This window comes from Mytilus galloprovincialis, chromosome 8, assembly GCF_965363235.1.
Source record: "Mytilus galloprovincialis chromosome 8, xbMytGall1.hap1.1, whole genome shotgun sequence".
Lineage (NCBI taxonomy): Eukaryota > Metazoa > Mollusca > Bivalvia > Mytilida > Mytilidae > Mytilus > Mytilus galloprovincialis.
The window spans coordinates 19,595,373-19,620,301 of record NC_134845.1 but is presented as its reverse complement, the minus strand read 5'-3'; the positions used below and the strand labels follow the sequence as shown (position 1 = coordinate 19,620,301).

The 24,929-nt window shown below is 31.2% G+C and overlaps 1 protein-coding gene across 1 annotated transcript in view; it reads right to left on the bottom strand.

Moving 5' to 3' along the window:
- LOC143085267 (electron transfer flavoprotein-ubiquinone oxidoreductase, mitochondrial-like) overlaps positions 1-24,929 on the bottom strand; it is a 31,029-nt gene extending 6,100 nt beyond the window's left edge. Inside the window, exons 1-12 of the mRNA XM_076261521.1 lie at positions 24,839-24,929; positions 21,562-21,663; positions 19,020-19,172; positions 18,054-18,130; positions 17,610-17,691; positions 15,380-15,498; positions 13,065-13,142; positions 9,414-9,626; positions 6,445-6,516; positions 5,789-5,932; positions 5,248-5,422; positions 2,864-3,046 (exon numbers count right to left, since the gene is read on the bottom strand). Of these exons, the coding sequence (XP_076117636.1) occupies positions 2,864-3,046; positions 5,248-5,422; positions 5,789-5,932; positions 6,445-6,516; positions 9,414-9,626; positions 13,065-13,142; positions 15,380-15,498; positions 17,610-17,691; positions 18,054-18,130; positions 19,020-19,172; positions 21,562-21,663; positions 24,839-24,872 (1,432 nt within the window). The 5' untranslated portion in view covers positions 24,873-24,929. The remainder of the gene's footprint in view (positions 1-2,863; positions 3,047-5,247; positions 5,423-5,788; positions 5,933-6,444; positions 6,517-9,413; positions 9,627-13,064; positions 13,143-15,379; positions 15,499-17,609; positions 17,692-18,053; positions 18,131-19,019; positions 19,173-21,561; positions 21,664-24,838) is intronic.

Sequence of the window (24,929 nt, the reverse complement as noted above, 5' to 3'; positions counted from 1 at the left end):
TTGCTGCTTAAAATTATCTCTATCTATAATGAACTTGGCCCATTAGTTTCAGTGGAAAATGTTAGTAAAAATTTACAAATTTTATGAAAATTGTTAAAAATTGACTATAAAGAACAATAACTCCTAAGGGGGTCAATTGACCATTTCGGTCATGTTGACTTATTTGTAAATCTTACTTTGCTGAACATTATTGTTGTTTACAGTTTATCTCTATCAATAATAATATTCAAGATAATGACCAAAAACAGCAAAATTTCCTTAAAACTAACAATTCAGGGTCAGCAACCCAACAACGGGTTATCCGATTCATCTAAAAATTTCAGAGCAGATAAATGTTGACCTGATAAACAATTTTACCCCATGTCAGATTTGCTCTAAATGCTTTCGGTTTTGAGTTATAAGCCAAAAACTGCATTTTACCCCATGTTCTATTTTTAGCCATGACGGCCATCTTGGTTTGATGGCCGGGTCACCGGACACATTTTTCAAACTACTAACCCAAAAGATGATTGTGGCCAAGTTTGGATTAATTTGGCCAAGTAGTTTCAGAGGAGAAGATTTTTGTAAAAGATAACTAAGATTTACGAAAAATGGTTAAAAATTGACTATAAAGGGCAATAACTCCTAAAGGGGTCAACTGACCATTTCAGTCATGTTGACTTATTTGTAAATCTTACTTTGCTGAACATTATTGCTGTTTACTGTTTATCTCTATCTATAATAATATTCAAGATAATAACCAAAAAGAGCAAAATTTCCTTAAAATTACTAATTCAGAGCCAGCAACCCAACAACGGGTTATCCGATTCATCTGAAAATTTCAGGGCAGATAGATCTTGAACTGATAAACAATTTTACCCCATGTCAGATTTGCTCTAAATGCTTTGAGTTTTGAGTTATAAGCCAAAAACTGCATTTTACCCCATGTTCTATTTTTAGCCATGGCGGCCATCTTGGTTTGATGGCCGGGTCACCGGACACATTTTTCAAACTACTAACCCAAAAGATAATTGTGGCCAAGTTTGGATTAATTTGGCTTAGTAGTTTCAGAGGAGAAGATTTTTGTTAAAAGATTACTAAGATTTACGAAAAATGGTTAAAAATTGACTATAAAGGGCAATAACTCCTAAAGGGGTCAACTGACCATTTCAGTCATGTTGACTTATTTGTAAATCTTACTTTGCTGAACATTATTGCTGTTTACTGTTTATCTCTATCTATAATAATATTCAAGATAATAACCAAAAACAGCAAAATTTCCTTAAAATTACTAATTCAGGGGCAGCAACCCAACAACGGGTTATCTGATTCATCTGAAAATTTCAGGGCAGATAGATCTTCACCTGTTTAACAATTCTACCCCATGTCAGATTTGCTCTAAATGCTTTGGTTTTTGAGTTATAAGCCAAAAACTGCATTTTACCCCATGTTCTATTTTTAGCCATGGCGGCCATCTTGGATGGTTGGCCGTGTCACCGGACACATTTTTTAAACTAGATACCCCAATGATGATTGTGGCCAAGTTTGGTTTAATTTGGCCCAGTAGTTTCAGAGGAGAAGATTTTTGTAAAAGTTAAAGACGATGACGGACGACGGACGACGACATACGCCAAGTGATGAGAAAAGCTCACTTGGCCTTTTAGGCCAGGTGAGCTAAAAAATGCTTATTTGTGCCCTTTTATAGCCCCTACTTCCTAAATTGTTGGTACCAAAACTCCCAAAATCAATCCCAACCTTCCTTTTGTGGTCATAAACCTTGTGTTAAAATTTCATAGATTTCTATTTACTTATACTAGATTTATTGTGCGAAAACCAAGAAAAATGCTTATTGGACCCTTTTCTGGCCCCTTATTCTTTAACTTTTGGGACCAAAACTTCCAAAATCAATCCCAACCTTCCTTTTGTTATCATAAACCTTGTGTTTAAATTTCATAGATTTCTATTAACTTATACTAAAGTTATAGTGCCAAAACCAAATGCCTTTGGACGACGACAATGACGCCAACGTCATACCAATATACGACCACAAAAATTTTGCAGTCGTATAAAAAGTAGATGTAGAGTATATGTCAACAAGAAAGCAAATTAACAACAATTAAACTTTGAACACAGAGATATATCTCACTATAAGAGTTCCCATAAACTAATCACTTACTAATACATTGCTGTCATCCCTACCAACGTTGCAGAAAAAAATTATGACTAATTCACGCTTTTCTAACTTTGTCATGGCGACAAAACCCAAGACATATATCAGGTAATCATACAGTTTTCAAGAGTAGACAGATGTGCTATATGACATTTGTCCAGTTCTTAATCACCTCAAGTTTAAAAATAGTATGAGTATAGTTAGCAATTACTATGAGATATATGCCAACAACATAAAAATGAACAAATGAACAAAATAATTATTCCTGCCACATTCTGTATGTAAGTGGGGAACCTGTAATTCAGATGTTGTTGTTTGTTGCTGTGTATCATATACCTTTTTCGTTGCTAATTTTACATAAATCAGGCCGTAAGGTTTGTTTGAATGATTAAAATTTGTCATTTCAGGGCCTTTCATAGCTGATTATATGATATGGGTTTTATTCATTATTGAAGATCATACGGTACCCTATAGTTGTTTTTTGTGTCATTTGGTCTGTTGTGGAGAGTTGTCTCATTGGCAATCATACCACATCTTCTTATTTTCATAAAGCCATTTTATATAATAAAAGGCTAGGGATAGACTCAGACTTGTTAATTTAACATAATCAAGTGTCATGAAAAACTAAAATATTGTGATAAGACTGTTTCCCAAAACCAAACTTATTATTTGTTTTATGAAATTACACAAAAATCAAATGAATGAATAGAATACCTCCATGAGACAATGTCCATGGTTCTTTTCCTCTGCCAAGAACATAGAATAGACCTGTATACATCACCCCTCCATAAAGTCCTAACTTTGTGTTGAATGATGGTCTGACATTCCGTACTGCATGCAGTTCCTTCCATACCCAGCTGTCTCTTATCTTTTGTTCATACACATCAGGATCCAGACCTGTTAAATATACCAGTTAGTAACGAATTTTAAAACTGTTAAACTGAGCCTTCATTTAGATATATGGGACTGCTATCTTGATTATTTTCTGGTCCGAGACCACAATTGTCGTCCCTTGACTTTCGTTGTTCACAAATATAGTCCCTAGTGTTGACAGTTGGTTACTTGCCATTAATTTTTATACCCCTTCCAAATTTATTTCTCCATGTTCAATGCCTCAAATTGCAAGTAGGGGTGAAATTACACTGTAAAAACATTTGGGTCCAGAATTTTAAAGGAAAGTAGCGATTTGGTCCAGTTGAAAAAGGTTAAAAATTAGCACTTCGGAAGCTGTCAAAAGATTTCAAGACGCCCTAAACATAAAATTGTCCATATTTTGAGTTAGAGCCGATGAAGTTTTCTATAATTTTGATATAATTTGTCCCAAAAGTAGTACAACACACTGTATAAGTTTCTTTGAGAAAGCACAGGTGGGATTTTTTGTATTTTCATTTATGTTTTTAAAAAATGCACTACGAAATAATAGTGGTCTCAGACTTTCTTTATCATGTTTATACATTTATCAGTTTAATCTATATTAGAAAAAATTATAAGTCTTACAAATGAATAACATTCTTTCTCAAAATTTGTATATTTTATATTCAAGATATAGACCATTTCCTCTGCTTATTTACAATTTGAGATCGAAAATAGTCATTTATCATTCACCATGTTAACTGTCTATTCAATTTAATAACTTAAGATTCTACCTTCATACATCGTCATAGTTTAATGGGTTGTTTTCCAAACTTATAATATGCATCTTGAAACACACAGATGTCATTAGATCAGTTGTGTGAGTTTGAAAAAGGCTAAGAGAAAAAAGTTTCAGAACCAAGTAACAGTGTGAGCTGGAGATGTAACTGTATTAATAAACATTTGGTTACTTTTTGTCACCAAATATATTAATATATAAATGACAGATATTAGTATGTAGTTGTAAAAGAAGGTAATGATATACACTAATGTTGTATTAACAATATGCCTCAACATTATTTTGCCCCAAATCAGTAATTATAGATTATCGTTGATCATTTCAACAAGATTGATTTTCTCGCTTGAGCCGTTAGGATGAAGGTGAGAAAAGCAATGTAGTTGAGATGACCAATGATAATCTGTTTATTGCTTTTTGACCTTTGACTATATTGTAAATTTAATTAGCTAAAAAATCTCCATGGAAATAAGATGTGCCAATGCTAAACTGCATACCAAATACCATTGACTTATCATAAGTAGTTCCCTTTAAACAAACCTAAACACAAACTAATGCATGAAAACTAGGCAAAAGTTTCAAAGTCAATAGACCATGACTGAGGGGGCTGGGCAAAATAATCTCCATGGAAATGAGATATGAAAATGCTTATACAACTACATACCAATTATCATTAACCTACCACAAGTGGTTCCCCATAAACTGACCTAATCACAAACTAATACATGAAAACTAAGAAAAAATTTCAAAGTCAATAGACCATAACTATAAGGTACAGGGCCAAATAATCTCCATGGTAATGAGATGTGCCAATAGACAATACTAATACAACTGCATACCAAATATCTTTAACTTACCACTAGTGGTTCACCATAAACTAGACCTAATCACAAACTAAAACATTGTTGACACCGTCGCTGCCGTATACATGGCTGTAAACAGCATACCTATGTCTCGCTTTTTTACTCAATCAAGGGAGACAAAAATAGCAATAATGCTACAAAAATAGCATTTAAATGTAAGATTTCTGCTATAAGCCAAAAAGTAGAGTCCAGTGGCCTTCACTTTTTTTTTTTATTTGCAAGCAATTAAATACTGCTTCAAGGATGTTTTGTCAGAATTGTAAAAAACAAAGGCATGATTTTTTTCTGCATGCATTTGTATTGGCAAAGAAAGCAGGTGAAAAGGTCTCTTTTTGGTTTTAAAATTTTGTTGGTTGGCATATTGAAATATGAAATTTTTGTTTGTACCTCAAACATAGTGTCAAACATGCCAAATAAATACCAAAATATCTCAAAATACAAGTTTTTCAATAATGCATACAAGTGTTTGCCTTTAATGTCAGATGTAATCTCTTTACACTAACAAACCTTACATGAACATAAGGTTAACATATAATATCAATGTAGTGTTTACAAAGGGTAAACATAGTACAATGCATTCATATTACCTGCTGTTGGTGAGTTTGATGCTAAACTTTCATTATTTAATGTTTCAAAGACAGCTTCAGCTGCCACCATTCCACTCTTCATTGCATTGTGTGTGCCTTTGATTTTAGGAACATTCATAAAGCCTGGACTACATCCTGCCAATATTCCTCCTGGGAATGTCAACTTGGGGAGTGACTGACAAAATAAAGGATGAAAAGTGTCATTCTAAAGTTTTGATCAATGATTTTTTTACTACTCTTCTTTTGATGTTAAAAATATAATAAAGGGTGGATTATCTGCTTAGTTTTATCTATTTTTTTTTCATAGTCACATTTTTTACAGTTCTTATTTCACTTTATTTTTTGTACAGGTGCAATAAACCAATATCAAGCTGAAAGTCATCTACAAAAATTAGAAAAAAAGGTGATTTGACAAAATAATTTTTTTTTGAGAATGGCCTTTACCATTAAACTTTCCTGTTTTACTTATATTTGATCTTTTAATCAAGTTACTCATATTTTATCAATTAGTAAAACTCTGAAATCTCTGTCTTAACATTACCTGAAAGCCTCCTTCATTTAGAGCTCTAGCACCATAGCCTATTCTCTTTCCACCTTTAAGTGTCTGTGCTATACATGGATGGTGTTTGTATCTTTGGAATTCTTTAAATGGACTAATGTAAGGATTCTGGTAATCAAGACCAACCTGCAAAAACATCAGACAATCATTATAAATAACTGTTACATTTTGTCAAACTATTTTCAAAGAATTGAGGAGCAACAATCTGATATTTAGCAAGAGTGGGCAATTCCATGATTTTTAAAAATATCATCACATCAAAGTCTGTAAATTCATTGCTATATTTATTTAACCACAGCAAGATATAACAATTCTTTAAGATTTTCAAATTTGTAAATATTGCCATCTCTTTTACCATGTTTACTGTATTGACAAAATAGCTTGTATAGAATTGTAATCATGGCAGGGTTCCCCTTGCATTTTTTTAAGGGGAGTCTAGGCAATCGTCATTTTAACTATGGCATTTCAACAGTAAGAGAATGACATTTTATTTCAGTCTACATGACAAAATAGTAAAAGGAAATGACATTAAATTAAGATAATGTTTTTTTAATTTGTTAATGTTATTATAAAATGATGACAGATGTTCTCAGTTGATAGTGTTTTGCAGCTAACAATTGAGAAGATATATAACTTACCACCATTCCTAATGTGACTAAAGGTCCTTCATCTAAATGGTAAAGGAATGTACCTCCATATGTATGGATGTCCTAAAAAATAACAAATAAAATGTTAGAGATCATGTTAAACAGCATATGCATTTGTTTCTTTAAACATTCAAAGTTACCTACTGCAATTAAATCAAAGAGCTGAAAGCTCTGAAGAAAAATGACGCCACTGTCTCTAATATTGGGATAGTTTTTATGCAAGTCTTGATTTTCACATACCGTAATTAGTTTAACAATGCAACATGTATCGTGAGCATATAATTGATATTCGTATATGTGTGTGTGTGTGAAGTGAAGGTGACAACTGGCTGTTTTTTTAAGACAAATGAATAGGTCAAGACCAGCTGAATTGTACAAATAAATACCATAGAAAGGCTTGTATATTTCTCACTGGTACATAGTCTGAATATGGGTCCGTTCGCTTCCATTCACGTTTGCGCCCACTCATTTTCACCCCCTTTCACTTTCACACCCTACATGTTCGCACCCAATCTTAATTGGTTTTGTGTTTAATAACTCTGTAAGCAAGTGTTTTCTTATAAGTATAATTGTTGTCATTGTCTCAAAATAAAGTAAGACAGCAATTTTTTTTTTGTGTTGAATAAATCTTAATCATGTTTTGGATAGGGTATTGCTAAAAATAATAATAATCCTTTCTAAATGAAGTGGTATTTTGTTAACGTTTTATTTTGTGTTGAATAACTCTTAATCATGTTTTGGTTAGTGTATTGCTATAACTTGTTTCATTGACTTGTTTCAAAATGAAGTGAGATTCTGACTATGTTTGTTTCTGTGTGTTGAATAAATTTTATCATGTTTTGGTTATATTAGTGGATTGCTATATTTTGGTTTCTATGTTTTATTGTTTCGTTGTTTCAGATCAATGGGACCAAGCTGTTAAAAACAATTATCTTTTGTGTTTTTTCCTTTAAAATCTTCAATGTTTTACTCATACCAAGCTATAAATACATTCAGTATTTACACCAAAGCAATTTAAAACAAGAACCATGATTTTCCAATTATTCAACTTGAATTTGAATTTGAAAATTGGGCACGAATGAGTAGAGTGTGAATGTGCGAACGTGTAAGGTGCGAAAATGTATTGGGCACAAACAGACCTGATACCACACAGTCTGAACCACAAAATATTAAGTAAATAATCTTTTTGTTACTGCTATCAAAGGTCTAATGAAACTCAGATAATTTCAAACATTTGTCAAAGAATTCTAGTCAAGCCGGCACCTAGTTAAATTGGCACCTGGACAAATCATCACCTGTTTAAAATCGACACCTGATATAGTCAATTCGTCACCCATGTTAAATATATATTTTTAACAGTATTTTAAGCAATAGGGTAAAAATAAGAAAGGGGTTGCCAGAATTTTTTTCAGTATTTAAGCAAAAAGAGTTAAATACTAACTTTCACATTTTTGGGTGTTCATGTATATTTATTTTTCTCAACTAAATGACTTTTTTGGTGTAGTTTTAATGATATATATATATGAGTTGTCCAAATAATTATTACGTCTGGCAAGGCTTTTTCAATTTTATTCTGGAACACTTTCCTATGACCGCAAGGCTATGTTAATTTTTTTTCTGGGACGCCTTCCTACGAACGTCGTAGGAAGGCGTCCCAGAAAAATAATAAAATAGCCTTGCCAGACGTCATAATTATTTGGACTAATACATGAGATATTGGGTATTTTTCTGCATTATTTTAACCAGTTGAGCATTTTACAGGATTGTTGGTTTAATGCTGTTTAAACTTTACTGGAAAAAACACACCTTAAATTTGCTAATTATTTGGCATGAAAATTTGATTTATTGAAAGGGACTCATAGTTTTCCATTTTATTTTAATAATTGACTTGTTTTTACAATTACACAAATTGTCTAATTGTTAAAACAACAGCTTTGGTAAGGGCTTCGTTGTTTACCTTTATACACAACATATTCACTTTCGTTTCGTTGTTTACCAAAATACACAACAACATATTCACTATGTACTTGGTAACAGTAATTAATTAATTGAATAGAAAATATTATAACAAATATTATTGGATGCCGAATTGACGTCGAATAGGTGCCCATTTGACTAGATGCCAATTTAACCAGGTGCCGACTTGACTTGTACGTTTCAATTCCTCTGCGATCGTTTGCGGTATTTTCTTGAGAAAACCTATTTTCCATCATCAAAGAGAAGAAGAAACTGCTTTAAAATGATTCTGGAACGCTTCATGATTGTTAAAATAAGTTTAATTCACTCAAAAACAATTTTAAAACTTGCGATGTTTAAGCAGGAAGTTTCCAAAGCATGTGTAAAAGAAGAAATTAACCGGTGAGAGTGGAAATCCGTATATGACAGATATCCCTATAGTACGACTTTGAAAGTAAAACAGTTCAATCCTTTTGTAAAACAGTCTTAAATATACCTATCACATTAATGTTTGAAGGGTCTTAAGCTTATTCAAACCATATAAGTCGGTATGAAACACCAAAACGGAATGAACAATAACCGATTACGTTTTGTAGTTTACAAATTCTAAAACTGGTTTCCGTCAAACTACAACACTTTGTTCGAGTGTAGTGGAATTCAAGTAGAAACCAGTGTAAACTGGGTCCTGGCTGATTTAATACTACACAATGATGCATAATGATAACACAAGCAGATTCCAGTTTGTATGGAAAATAGTAAATACGAAACCAAGCGCGGTAGGCAAAGAAATGTAATGAAGTTCAGGTCGGCAGTTATGGAACAATGACTGCGTCATTTTCCAAAAAGGTATGAGTATGTACTTAATTTTCAAAACTTAACATTTTGTTTACATAGGCTATCTTTTGTTAGCAAATAACATTAAATAGCCAGCCTTTATCACATCCATTTTTATCAGCTTAACTCTATATTCCTGCGGACAAGATTGCAGGGTTTAAAATACTTACAAATGGCCATCCTATAGTATGCTCAACTCTTCCAGGTCTGTGCTTTTCGGGATCAATTTCCCATAATTCCTTTAAACCTATACCGTATGACTGGGGTTCACAATCTTTTCTCAAATCAAATGTCTTATATAATTGTTTAGCTAAGGCTCCATGGCAACCTTCTCCAAATATTGTTATTTTGGCATGGAGCTCCATTCCTCTTTCAAATGTGTCCTGAAAAATATGTTAAAAAACAATTTAAGTGCAAAAGCTTGATGTTGCATATAAGATTTATTTAGGCTATAACAATAAAATGAAGAAAAACAAGAATGTGTCAATAGTACACGGATGCCCCATCCCCTTATAATTTTCTATGTTAAGTGGAGCGTGAAAATGGGGTAAAAAATCTCTAATTTGGCATTACAATTAGAATGATCATATCATATGGAACAAGTGCACAAAGTTTCAAGTTGATTTTACTTCAACTTCATCAACAAGAGTGCACACACTGAAATGTCTCGCCTTCTATACTAATCATTGATATTATGTTGATAGTCCTACGTATAAAGCTAAGCTTTATTACAACTGTCACATAAACTTAACATTAACCAAGATAACTAAACAAAGACCAATGAACTTTGAAAATGAGGTCAAGGTCAGATGAACCAAGCCAGGCAGACATGTACAGCTAACAATGCTTCTATACAACATATATAGTTGACCCATTACTTATAGTTTAAGAAAAATAGACCAAAACACAAAAACTTAACACTGTGCAATGAACCGTGAAAATGAGGTCACGGTCAAATAAAACCTGCGCAACTGACATAAAGATCATAAAATATTTCCATACACTAAATATAGTTGACCTATGGCATACAGTATTAGATAAAAAGACCGAAACTCAAAAACTTAACTTTGACCACTGATCTATGAAAATGAGGTCAAGGTCACATGACATCTGCCTGCTAGACATGTACACCTTACAATCATTCCATACAACAAATATAGTAGACCTATTGCATATAGTATGAGAAAAATAGACCAAAACACAAAAATTTAACTATAACCACTGAACCATGAAAATGAGGTCAAGGTCAGATGACACCTGCCAGTTGACATGTACACCTTACAGTCCTTCCATACACCGAATATACTAGCCCTATTGCTTATAGTAGCTGAGATATGGACTTGACCACCAAAACTTAACCTTGTTCACTGATCCATGAAATGAGGTCGAGGTCAAGTGAAAACTGTCTGACAGACATGAGGACCAGAGATGGGTCCGATTACTTTCAATGTAATTGATTAAATTACAATTACTTTGTCATTTGTACGATTAAATTAAATTAATGATTACATCATTTCTGGAAGTGTCTGATTAAATTAATGATTACATTAGCAAAGTAATCATGATTACATCTGATTACACTGAATTTAAAAAAAAAACATATTTTGAATGATATGAATGATTTAACAGTTGATACAACTAAAGCACTTTTTGGAAAGGATTTTGTTTTATATATTAGAAAATGATAACTTCAAACTTCATCTATTTAATAAACCACAAAAGTTCACAACATACATACATGAACATTGTGTCACTGGTTATGACCCATTACACTTTATCAGCATTGATCTCTGAATTATTTTGACTTCAATTGAATATGGCATTATAAAGAGTTTGCTGTTTGTCTTCTGACCTCTTTAAGACTTTATATGTATTTCAAGTTGCAGTTTATGGAAGTTAAAATATGGATGAAATAAAGTTACCAGTTAAAAACTATGTAAAATTTTAATAGAACTGTTTAATAAAATTGTAAACAAAATACAATTCCTATAAATCATTGCATTTTACATGTCCAGTTGAAGAAAATACAAAAATTTGCTTATCTTGAACAAGATATTTGTCCAACTTTTAATTTAGTTTGTGCTAATTAGATAAATTTTCACATGTCTCATTAATCTTTTATCATACATACATTGTCCTACAGCTATACTCAATTGGAAATTTCAATAAAAACAAACCTTAATTGGTTTCCTATTCAAAGTTGACAAAAATCACAATAATAACAAAAGATCATAATTCAGGATTAAAGAAAAGTATAATATTACTTGAATATAACAGTTATTATCAAATATATATATGTACAACTTTAAATTGTGAATATATGTACAATATCTTTTACTAAGCCAGTACAATATATTTTACTAATTGTATTATATGTCTCTTCTTGGGCTATAAATGATGACTTTCCAATACTGTAACAGTTTAATTTTTTCTGCAGTATACAAATCAATTTACATGCTTTATAAAGTAAACCAAACTATCTTAACATGTAAATATTTATTAAATAAGAATAACAAAATTGTTCATTCATTGATCATAAACACAGTTTAAGATTTTTTTTCATTGTAATCAGAATGTAATCAAAAAGTAATCAGGATTACAGGGTATTTTGAAAAGTAATTGATTAAATTAAATTACATGTAATCAGATTTTTGGCTGATTAATGATTACAATGATTACTTGAAAAATTGTAATCAATTACAGCTGATTACTGATTACAATTACAATTACCCCAAGTCTGATGAGGACCATGCAAGGTACACACATATTAAATATAATTATCCTATTACTTATAATAAGAGAGAATTCAACATTACAAAAAATTTGAACTTTTTTTTCAAGTGGTCACGGAACCATGAAAATGAGGTCAAGGACATTGGACATGTGACTGACGGAAACTTCGTAACATGAAGCATCTATATACAAAGTATGAAGCATCCAGGTCTTCCACCTTCTAAAATGTAAAGCTTTTAAGAAGTGAGCTAACACCTGACGCGTTACAGACAAACAGATGGATGGACAGACGAACAGACAAACGAACGAACAGATGAACCCACGCACAGACCAGAAAACATAGTGCCCATAAATGGGGCATAATAAATTGGACATAAAAATATTTTGACATAAAATTCCTGATTAATGGAAAGATTTCTAAAAATCTGTTTTTATATATACAGGACTAATAGAAAATTGTATTGAACTTTTTTAGTGATGCAAGTGTATTTTGTGTAAATTTCGTCATCCTTTTGGTAAACATATTGCTTGCACAAAGAAGAATGTTTCATGTTAAATGTTGTAACAGTGTTTTAAGTTTTTATGTTAATCATATGTTGAGGTGAGTCGAGGAGAAAATTGTTTGAAATTCATTTTTCACCAGTTATTAGTGTGTTACTTACCAGTGTGCACCACATTTTTTATCTTATTTCGAATAGACATAAAAAATATTACAGTCATTTCTTATAGTCTAATTCTAAATTCCATTGTAAACCGGAGTAAATCATGAAAAAATGTTGATGACCTCATGGTCACATGTCTATGAACTAAAATACAAAACACTGTCAGCCAATCAGAAGATGTGTTACATCCAAAATTAAATAAATGCTAAATACAAGATAAAACTTAATACTGAATTTTTATGAAAGTGTGATTGTTACTATCAATAGATAATGTATGAAACAAATGTTACAGTCAGAAAAATAAAAATACACTAATACACATTCAAGTGAGGTATCATGTTCATGTCTTAAATATGATGATCTGATTACCTGTTGAAAGTTAAAAATATACATGCTTAAATTTTATTTCTTACGAGATATGTTTACCTTAGGTGATCCATCTTTATATATTCCTACATCGTTAGTTGCTATTCCTTTTACACTACCATCTTCATGAAATAATACCTGCAAATAAAGAAAAAAGGTTCAGTAAATCATTTTACAAATATAACTAGATAATAACAAGACATCTCTGTGGGCTCTGCTGTGAATAATGTGTGGTAAATCAAAGAGCAGAATGCTCTAAGGGATACGATTGCCATAGTTTTCATTGACACATGTATAGCAGTTCTGTCAACTTTTCATTAAGCAAATGCGTGAGATTTGGCCAATATTTAAAAGATCAAAGAGGGAAAAAATAGACCCAAGGATACTGCCACAAAAAAGCATGAACATGTGTGAGTCTCACGCATTTTTGGCAGCCCTGGTACAGCTGGATAGTATTATTTATTTTCAAAACTAATTGAACTGCATATGCAAAATGTGATAATCAGAATAGTCACTCAACTTTAAAAATGGCCAATCACGGATACAATACCATACAAGTGTATGAGCAACGTACTTATTGTGTTTTATTTTTGTACTATCAATACCAAGTTTACTTTCCACAGCAGTCACTGAGAATGAGAGAAGGTATTTCACTTCGTATCTTATCACCGTTAATTCTAGGAGGAACCCCATTTCTAAGTCTTTAAATATTAATTTCCTCTGGGTCAGTTGGCATGACTCCTTTCCGTACACACTCCTCTGTTTAAATTGAGATCGTTCTTAATATAATACGACGTTTATCGACATCTAACGAGGTAATTTTTCTTGACGAGTCGTACTGTATTTCAATTTGGACGGAAAATATTTCCGGAAGGGAGACAACTCGAAACGATAATATGGAAGACTCCATTTCGGCTGAAGGGGTGTTATAGGTAAACCCGTTACGATGTGGACATTTATTTTTATCATTTAAATGATGCATACGATGTAAAATTATGCAACAACAATAACCCTCAACAGCAGTCAGACATAGAAATAATCCCATGAGTTTCAAATTAATCAATGAAGCGGGGAATCCAGAGCAACCACTCAATCTGATACCCCTTGAAATCAAGAAAACTATACGCATGCGCACTAATACATAAACAAACCCGTGACTTGCGATTTGGAACAAAAACGTTTATTAAATGATATGATGAATGGTTCTCTATTTCTTTATGAGAGTACAGTATAAAATATCAGTTTCATAACAGTAAAATATAGAAAAACTCCACTTCAGTTCTTATATGACAGAAATAGAATTATCGGAATTCAGAAAACTCTCGCATTTATCAAAACTGGGGAATTCCCTGTGACGAGTTTCTAAATTTATAAAAACACTAAATATAAATACTGCTTAATTCTGATTTTCCGTGTTGTTAAAAACACGCATATAAGTCAAGGGAAATATCAAACATGAAGATTATGAGAAGAACATTACAGGAAAGTTGTTTATGTTCAATCCTTTTGCTTGTTTTTACCTTATAAAACAAGACAATAATAAGAATCTGAGATGTTGCTTAATGTTTAGAATAAAACGGTTGACGCGAGGGAATGCAGCCCTGAGTCAACGGTAAAAGTCTACAGATTGCTTGAAAGCAATCGTATCCCAAAAAATTGTATCTTTATCTTAGGACATGGGGTTGCCCAACTGAAACCAAAGTTTTTCACCTTGACCTTTGACCTAGGAAGTTGTAAAACTTTGAAATCATAACAGTTCTCAAGATATAGGGTGGACGCAATCTTTAAAGTAAGACATGGGTTTGTCCATTGAAACCAAAGTTTACTACCTTATCCTTTGACCTAGGAAGTTTTACATACATTTTGACACATCCTCTAGTGTTGGTTAATGTACATGTCAAGTATAAACTTTGAAATCATAACAATTCTGAAGATAAAGAGAGGACAAGATCTTTACCACAGGACAAGGGGTTGTCAACTGAAACCAAAGTTTTTGACCTTGACTTTTGACCTAGAAAGTTATACATACATTATGAGCAAGTAAAGCATTGTTTCTTGAAGTACTTTTTAACCTTCAAATAGCTTTCTCTAATGGTATCATCCTTTTCCTAATTATTTTTTATATCTTATAAATGTCTGACTATACTATCATTTATTTATTTCAGGCTACTGGAGTCTTAAAAAAAACAGGAACATATTCTTGTTAATAATACATTCCTGAGGTTAAAGATGACAACAAGTTGAAAGGTTTTGCATTTTTAAAAATAGCCAAGTTGAAAAGTTGAACACAGATTCAGAGGATCAGCATGTCCGTCCAACAAAAAGCAAAAGAGTGTGAAACAACCAGACTGTTAATAAATATATTGTACATTTACCTCACTAGCAGCATAACCAGGATAAATCTCTACACCGAGTTCCTCCGCCTGCTGTCCTAACCATCGTACAACATTACCCAGACGTACTACATAATTACCATGGTTATTCATTGGCATACCTAAAACATACATACTTTTGATGAATTGTTTTACATTGTCTAATCGGGGCCTTTTATAGCTCACTATGCGGTATGGGCTTTGCTCATTGTTGAAGGCCGTACGGTGACCTATAGTTGTTAATGTCTGTGTCATTTTGGTCTTTTGTGGATAGTTGTCTCATTGGCAATCATACCACATCTTCTTTTTTATATACTTTGTAAAATAACATATAACAATCATATTAACAATGTTTGCATGGTGTTGATGCTTATATTCATGGATAAGAAACATGCTATTACTCATGTTACTCATTCTTTAATTTTCTATGTTATGTTTTGTGTACTATTGTTTGTCTATTGGTCTTTTCCTTTTGTCATTTTATTTTTGACTTGTGAGTTATAATGTTCCTCTGGTATCTTTAATCTCTCTTTAAATGCATAATATTCTAAATAAAATGCCTGATCAATTCAAAAATCAAACAAAAAAACCAGTCATAACATACCCGTAGCCAGGGGGGTTTGAACGAACCCCCCTTGAAATTAAATAAGCACTGTTAAAGTCAACCTTCTGTTCAAATTGTGACTGTTAAAGTCAAGTTCATGAGTCCAAATAACCCCTCATGGAAATTCCTGGCTACGGGCCTGTATAATGTTCATCTATCAGGTTATTAATTACTGGGCATACAGTATTTAAACATTGACACTAACATGACTTACATAGTATTTGTTTATCAACATATGTTACCTTACTGATCAAAAGCAGGTTACAGTAATCGTAATGACTTTGATCTATTGAAATATTAATAAGGTTACCAATTTCCATGGCATCAATTCGCAAGTGATGCTATGAAAATGTACAGGCTAGTGGAGACGAGTTATTACAGATTTAAAATGTATGCTGTTTTCTTTTAGTTTCATTAGAATGGAGATAACATTAATGTATTTTAAGCATCTGATCAATTGGTGATGCTCACAAAAATCCATTTACTGGCTCCACTAATGTGTCGGCAGTAAACTTAATTTGTGATCATCAAATCACCAATTGATGCTGTTGGAACTTAAATACAATACAGTTATCTCCTAATATATAAACTGGATTCAGTGAAAACACAATATCTGAACTGCTTATGACTTTAAATAACATAAGGCCTAAGAACCCTGTTATTTTTTTAGAAGGATATCCTTACCAACAATTTTATTTTGACCCATTGCATTGTGAAGGTGTTGAATTATGAATACAGACAGTATGGTCAAGTTATACCAAGAGTATCAATGGCTTTGACATTTTTTTGAAAATGCAGAGGGAATTGCTTCTTCAATAAAATAAAATCACAATTAATTTGATAGGATATTTCAACCTAATATAAGTTAATTCTGGACCTCTAAATACTTTTTGTTAGCTATAGAGGCCAAATAGGCTCTTGAAGTTTTGTTTATAGTTTCCATTTCACAACATAGCAACACATATTGACCAAAGTGATATGAAAAGGTCAAAATAGTCTCTAAAGGTGGCTCGTGGGTACAAAAATTTCAGCAAATAATTGAACCTTTATTTTTTCATTACAAATTTTATTTATTACACTATTAGTTATTACTTTATGATATGGTAAAAAAAACAACCCAAAAAATTGATTTGGTTTGGCCCCAGATGACTTTTTAAATGTTTATATCATTGAAAAAGCTCCAAATTATCTCCCTTTGGTGCAAAAATGTCATTTTTTGGCATTAAATTTGAAATATCTTTTTTAACTCATCGGTGAACTATATTTTTTATTATTGTTTTCATATAAGCTGTACATAAACTTAATAATTGTAGAATTTAAGCGATTTCTGTAATTAGGTTATTTTTTTTATTTCGATATTACCTCTATTTCTCCTATTAGTTCAACAAAAAAAAAGGACATTAACAAAAATGTATGCTTCTTCCGGAGGCAGATTGTGAGCTTAAATGAACAGTTACCCCATTTTTTTATTTCATTTTTCTTTTAAGTATATGATAAAGTTCATTTATAAAAAAATATAGCAAAATCCTATATTAGAAAAAAAATTTGATTTATACCCAGGAGCCCCTTAACCATTAAATTCTAAAAGTTAAAACATTATGAATAAAATCAAGTTTTCAGTATATTTACCTGGGAATACTGGTATAGGTATAGTTTTATTCTCTGTTAAGAAATAAAATTTATCTTCTGTTACTGGTGTCTTTAAGGGTGCCTACAAAAATATCAATCATGTCAACATGCTACACTAAATTATCAATTATAAAAGAATTTAGGTTTCTACCTCAAACTATTGTGAGGCCTTTAACATTGAGCCATATTTCAAATAAAGCCATATTATCCAATCATTATTAATCTAATTAAGAAAATAACTTATATACTACATGTACCTTAATTTAAGTCAATGTATTTTTAAAAAAAAACATGCCTCTAAAGAATTATAAAAGAATTACAATGTTTTTAAAAAACATGAAGAAGCAATTTTCAAAATATAAAAAGATAAACGGTGTTAATGTTTTACAATTTAAATTAAAAGGTAGCATAGTATTAACTATATCTGGTTTCTACTATACTTACTCCTTTTTCTTTCCAGTCAGGAAATAGTTCATTAAGAGCTGTCGGTTCTATACATGCTCCAGATAGTGTATGACCTCCTGAAAATGTATGTACAAATCAATGTAAATCATATACAAATTCAGACATAAGACTATTGTACATTAAATGTGTCCAGACTCCTTCCTAAAAATTTAAAGTTGTTTTGTCAGAATTTTAATTGAATTGTTTTTTAGTTACAATCCTTTGAAATATTGCGTTTTTACTCTGTCAAGTTTTGTTATTATAAATATCCTCTACTTATAATGTAACCTGCCTCTGTTGTCCAGTGGTCTGAGTTTTCAAGAATCAAGTTTCAAAGTTTTATTAAGAGTCAATATTCAATAAACTACATAAACACAAGCTCTAGTGAGCTTTTCAAATCTACTGCTCGCTAGCCTGAGGTTGAGAGTTTGATACCCCACAAATATTACAAATACCATGACTGCCTTTTCTTAACCCTTTTTTTGTCCTGGTAATAAATTAAAAAACTTTCAATATCATATTTCATAGTTCAATCACAAGTCCTAAAATAGTCAATCTTAAAACAGTTTACACTTTTTTCTGTATACTGTAATGACTGTAAACATACTTATTTTTTATGACTTTCGTGAGTAGAAGAATATCGCTAATATAAATCGTCGCTAATATGTAAAACTTGGATCTTTCCGTATGGCGTATCACACTAAATCAAATAAATAAGAAAATCTCAAAATTAAATAACTGTGAAGTGGACTAGAAAGGGGTAAACGAGAAATAAAGTATCTGTGAAAATGAGTTGATTTACAGATCTTGAACCCGATTTAATAGTCATAATTAAAGAGTTCTTCTAAAAGATTTTCCAAAACTACAGTAATAAGACTTTTTCTAGTGATATAAAGTTATAACTCAATAAATTAACACACATTTTTTCTTAAAATAGACTATCTCATTATACATTTTTGTACCTACCTATTTCAGGAGCTTTTTCGACTAGGCAAACCCTGAGTTCTTTTTCTTGTTCATTTGCCAACTGCTTCAGGCGACAAGCAGCAGACAGACCTGCTGGACCTCCCCCAACAATCACAACATCTGCCACATCTTCATACCGTGTCATGTCTATATCTATTAACAAATAGTCAAACATTCAATTTATTTATGTGAAATTATATCTTAATAGTTTCTTATGGCAACCTCCACAATGAGGGATTACAAAACAAATTAGAAATCTTTCCATGTGTATGGATGAAAGATATTGATTTTCCAGTGATCTAAGGTGAAGAAACATGTTTTTGCTGTAAGACAAAAACTGTAAGACAAAAACATGTAAATTGTCTTGTGCTCCATAGAAGACATTTGACAATTATTTGGTCTTATGCATCTCTTTTTGTGTTTGATCAATCAAACATGACAGGTTTAGAATAGAGTATAAATTAGTATAATAATAATATATTGTATAAAGTCATGAAAGTGAAGGATTGGTTCCTAGTGAGAACCCTACAAAATGTATCTTGTTTTGTTCGCAGGGACATTTTCTGTATACAATGAAAAAGAGAAACATGTATCTCACAAGTTTTCTTTTGTCATGTTTGTCATAATTTATTAAAACTTTTTTACATCGTAATGTTTTCAAGGTTTTAGAGGTTTTTTTTGGTCATTTGTAGAATTGGGTGCTGAGGACAAATATTTGATAGACTAATATATAAGTTCAAAACTAAGTGTTAGATTTCAATGATTTTAATAGTTTGAAATATTGTATCTATAGACATCTGTTGATGAAGTTAGTATTTTAACTTCTTAACTTTTTGTTTTTGTACTGTTGGGTTGATGTCTCTTTGTATAATCAAAATACTCAATCCACTTTTAATCATATCTATAATACATGTATGCAATACAAATAATCTCTAACGGTGACCTATAGTTATTTATTTCTGTGTCATTTGGTCTATATCGGAAAGTTGTTTCATTGGCAACCATCCCCCATCTTTCTTTTTTTATATCTTAGGATAATTTCATAATTTCATTATAAACCTGCCATAAAATATTATTTACATTGACAACATGTACCTATAAGCAATGATAAGTTTTAAAAATAATGTGTATAAATTGCATTTGTGTATACATGTTGTATTTGAGTAAATGAAGTTTACAAGTTTTCATGGCATTATTTTATACATTAGTTACATATATGTTTTAAAAGATAGTTCTAATTATTGCTAATAGCATTTTCAAATTAGGTTAAGAATAATATCAACTGGTTAGAATAAAATATATACATCATATACATGTATATAAATACATGAAAATAGTATACAACTGCATGTACTTGAGTCAGTTGACATCAAGCTTGGACCTCTAGAATACACTGTCACAAAAAGAGAACTTTTGCAAAAGATTTTATTGGTTTATTATGAGTGTCATACAGTCAGGGGTACTATTTGTACAAGTTATTTTTAATTACTTGAAGAAGTAATATTAATATACTTATATAAGTAAGTTTGTAGTATACTTATACAAGTGAATTTTATTTACTTGTATAGGTAAAAAAAAAATTGGCTGATTTATGTCCCTTAGACATTCAGATTTGTTTACTTGTAGAAGTAAAAAAGTCATCCTAACTTCTTTTATTGAATTCTTATGATTTCTTTGCTCTAAAAGAATTTCAAATTATCTGCCCTTTGCAGATGTCTTTACTAGTCATTTAAGTGTAATTTCATGGACAATGAAAATTCCATTTGTCTGTTTTCTTCAGAACACTGCTCATTTACAAGTCCCCAATGAGCAATTCTTATGCCTTGCACAAATACTTTTAAGATCTTTGCGCAATCAGTTTCTTTGTTGAATTAATGAGATGAAACATTTTCATTGAACTCTAATTAAAAAAATTGAGCAAACCTGGGAAAAATCATTAAAGGCATGAATTTACATCTCAAAACTTGAGGACTTTTGTGGGATTGTAAGAAAAATTTACTTTATATACAAGTAAATTGTTGAGAAAATTAAGGGGAGATTATTCAAACATTATTTATTTACTTATATGTGTATATTTGTCAGAATACATATTCTGACATCGGACTCTGACTTCTTTTGAACTGGCTTTTACTATGCATATTGTTGTGGGTTTATTTTTTCTATATAGGCAAGAGGTATAGGGGGAGGGTTGAAATCTCAAAAAAACATGTTTTATTCCATCGAATTTTTGCGTCTGTCCAAAGTCAGGAGCCTGTGGCCTTTGTTAGTCTTGTATGAATTTTAATTTTAGTTTCTTGTGTACATGTATATTTTTCGGGGTTTAGTATGTCGTCCATTATCACTGAACTAGTTTACATTTTTGTTTAATAAGGGGCCAGCTGTAGCACGCCTCCATGTGTGAGAGTTTCTCGCTGCATTAAAGACCCATTGGTGGCCTGCTCTTTGGTCAGGTTGTTGTTTCTTTAACACATTCCCTAATTTCATGCTCAATTTCATCATTGCTTTAAAATGCTGTAAATCTCTTAACCTACAAAACATGTACCTTTCCATCTTGAATCTTGTTCTCTAGGATGTATAGTATAATGGGTTGTTATCTTTGTTGAATACAATCTGCCATATTTACAGCGGGATAGGAAATGTGACACTGAAACAAATATATAAATTTATATCTTTAGAACATGTAGAATGACAAGTATAATACAGTGTGCATTATTATATATACATGTAATATACATGTACATGTGTAAACAAATGTAAAATATAAAATGCATTGTCATCATCATGTGTTCTACATGTAACTGTGATTTGTAAACATGGTAAAAGTAAGTTCCTTGCTTCACATGTTGATGACTTGAGTGTTGTACAGGGCAGTTAATACATTGTACCACCAGTAACCATGTAATTACAAGGTTGGTACAATGTCAATGTATCTATTGAACCTACTATGTACATTTTTGTTTGTAACATATTCCCCTTTTCCTTGCACCATAACAATCAAATGACAAAACAGGTTGCTCAGGTTTTTCTAAATGACAAAAAGATGCATGTCCAAATAAAAGGAGAAGAGATAGTTGAAAGTAAAAACCAAGTACCAAACTAAGCACTCATTAACATGGCCGATAGAAATGAGAACTTTTTTTAACCCTCTTGCTGCCAGTTATATTTCAGGGTTGCATTTCATATGCCAGAAAATATGACCACTCAACGTTTGTGACGTGTTGTCATGCGATATATGACGTCATGCCGTAATTACTGTTACATTTGAGAGCCTTTATGGAAACATAATATGAGGCAGGCAATACCTGTGAATGGGGACGAAGTCTGTATGAAATATTTTTTTAAATTCAAACATGTCATGCATGTTAATAAAAGAAACTGAAATACCGTAACGTTTCCGATTTTGGTTCTGTTGTTAGGGAATTAGTTGTGACGTTATTTAAATTATGACGTCATATTCAATGCAAACAAAGAAACGCTTTTATCAGGTTATGATTTTTTTCATATCAAACAATTATTAAAAATGAATTGGTATTGAGTTCCAATCCTATATTTTACTAGACTGATAAATATATCACGTATATATTGTATTCAAAGTCTCATTCAAACAAGACCGGAAAAGAAAGTAGATTTCTGCGCAATTGGGGGATTTAAAAAAAGTCTGAAAAAAAAGTTAACGATTTTGAGTTCATTAGTATGTTGAAAAATTCGGGAATTTCCCATTTTTTTTTATTGATTTTTCTAACGTTATATAGGACTTCGTCCCCATATTTCACTTTTCAATTTTTGGTCTTTTTATTTTGAAAGAGGTACAGCAATGATGAGAAGCTTGCATTAATTAAAACATGGACATACATGTATGTGTCCTTACAGCAGCAAGAGGGTTAACAGATCAAGCCATTGGAATACATTATAAAAAGAACAGGTTATTTTTTCATGTTATTTTGGATGTCTGATCTTGTATAAACTAATGCTGTGAACAGCTATTAAAAGTTTAGTTAAAACAATATTTTATTCAAATAAATTGAATTGGATTGGGCAACAGGCATGCCGCATAGCCTATGTAAGCCCTCTCCACAAAACAAGGTACAATATATTACATTCAAACAAAGCAACACATACACAAACATAATGACAAAACAGAATTATGGTTTCAAAAATACCTCTTAGCTGACTGGAATGATGTTTCAAATAGTTAACTCAGATCAACTATTTTTAACATGCTTCAAATGTTTACTCACAAAAATAAGAAAAAATAAATTATGAAAAAAGTTTTAATATTCTAGGTGATAAGCTCCAGCATTGATTTAGAGGTCTCACATTAAATTAAATGGTCTCCAGTAAGCTATTTAAAATAATAAATTGAATAACTCATTTTTAAAACAACATGTTTGATATCATGTACTTATTTTTACTAAATTATTGCACCTGAAGAAAAACGACAGCGAGTAGTAACCATTTTGATACATTAAAGAATTATAATAATATAAAAAGAATTTAGAATGTTGATAATAACATGAATAAGAAGAGAGAGAAAAAAAAAATAGATTTAAGAAGTTAAAGATATACAAATTGAATATATGAATGATATAGAAATAAAGGTGCATTTGTTAGCTTTTTAGCTTTAATAATATTAATTTCAATGTACTGTCATTTCATTATTAACTTTTGTTTCAGTTTTAATTATTTTTCAGCTGGTTCGGGTCTAGGAGCTTAAATATAATATAAAATACAGACATACAAAGTAAAAGTTAATTTGGCTTTGGACTATAAAATACATTTCATTATACAGATCTCTCTAATTTTTTTATATATATTATGGGGACGAAGTCCCCAATAACAGTAGAAAATTCAATAAAAAAAAAAAAAAAAAAAAAAGATCAGGAAAATTTTCCCGATATTTTCATTGTACTAATGAACTCAAAATCGTTCAATTTTTTTTTTTGTCGCGTTTTTGAATTTCCGGATCTGCGCAGAAATCTACAATGTATATCCTTTTTCCAGTCTCGTTTGTATGAAACTTTGAGTAATATATATATTTATCAGTCTAGTATAAAATAGGAAGAGCAATTTCATTTTTAATAATTCCTTGATATGAAAAAACGTTACCTGATGATAGCGTTTCTTTGTTTACATTGCATATGACGTCATAACTTAAATAACGTCACAACTAAAATCCCTAACAACAGAACCAAAATCGGAAACGTTACAGTATTTCCGTTTCTTTTTTTAACAAATACATGTATTTAAGTTACAAAAAAATAATTCATACAGACTTCGTCCCCATTTACAGGAAATGCCTGCCTCATATTCATGAACAGCCTTAACTATCTATACATTGTCTTCAATACTCATAGATTGATCACCAAATAGTATCAACTTTAAATCAATATCAACTCCATAAGCAGACAGTTTATTAAGGAGTGTGATCCTGCTATTAAAAGTTGTTTGGGAACAAATTTATGTAACTCCTAAAATGATCCAAATTATATGGTAATAATTCTGTATAGAAATACCAATGACAATGTCAACGAACTTGATATTGAGACATAAGCAAGTATTCCCTCCTTTAACTTGTGAATAATTTTTAACGCAAAACAGTATTTCTCCTTTTTTCAAAATGCAAACACAGCTATTCAACAAATGAACTTTGGACTCGACGTTACGCAAGAACAAAAAGAAAAAAATAAGCAAAAAATAATTATCTATGAGATTTAGCCAAACAAAATTAATTTAGAAGATGTATATTTCTATATGCTATTTCTAAAGTCTGAAATATTATAAATTCTAGACCTATTTTTCTATTTTTTTCGATTAAATACCTGTTTTATAACCGCTTCTCATGAGCGTAGCCATTGCTTGTTTTGAAAACAAAACGAAAGACGACACATGTCGTCAAAAGATCGGCTGTGA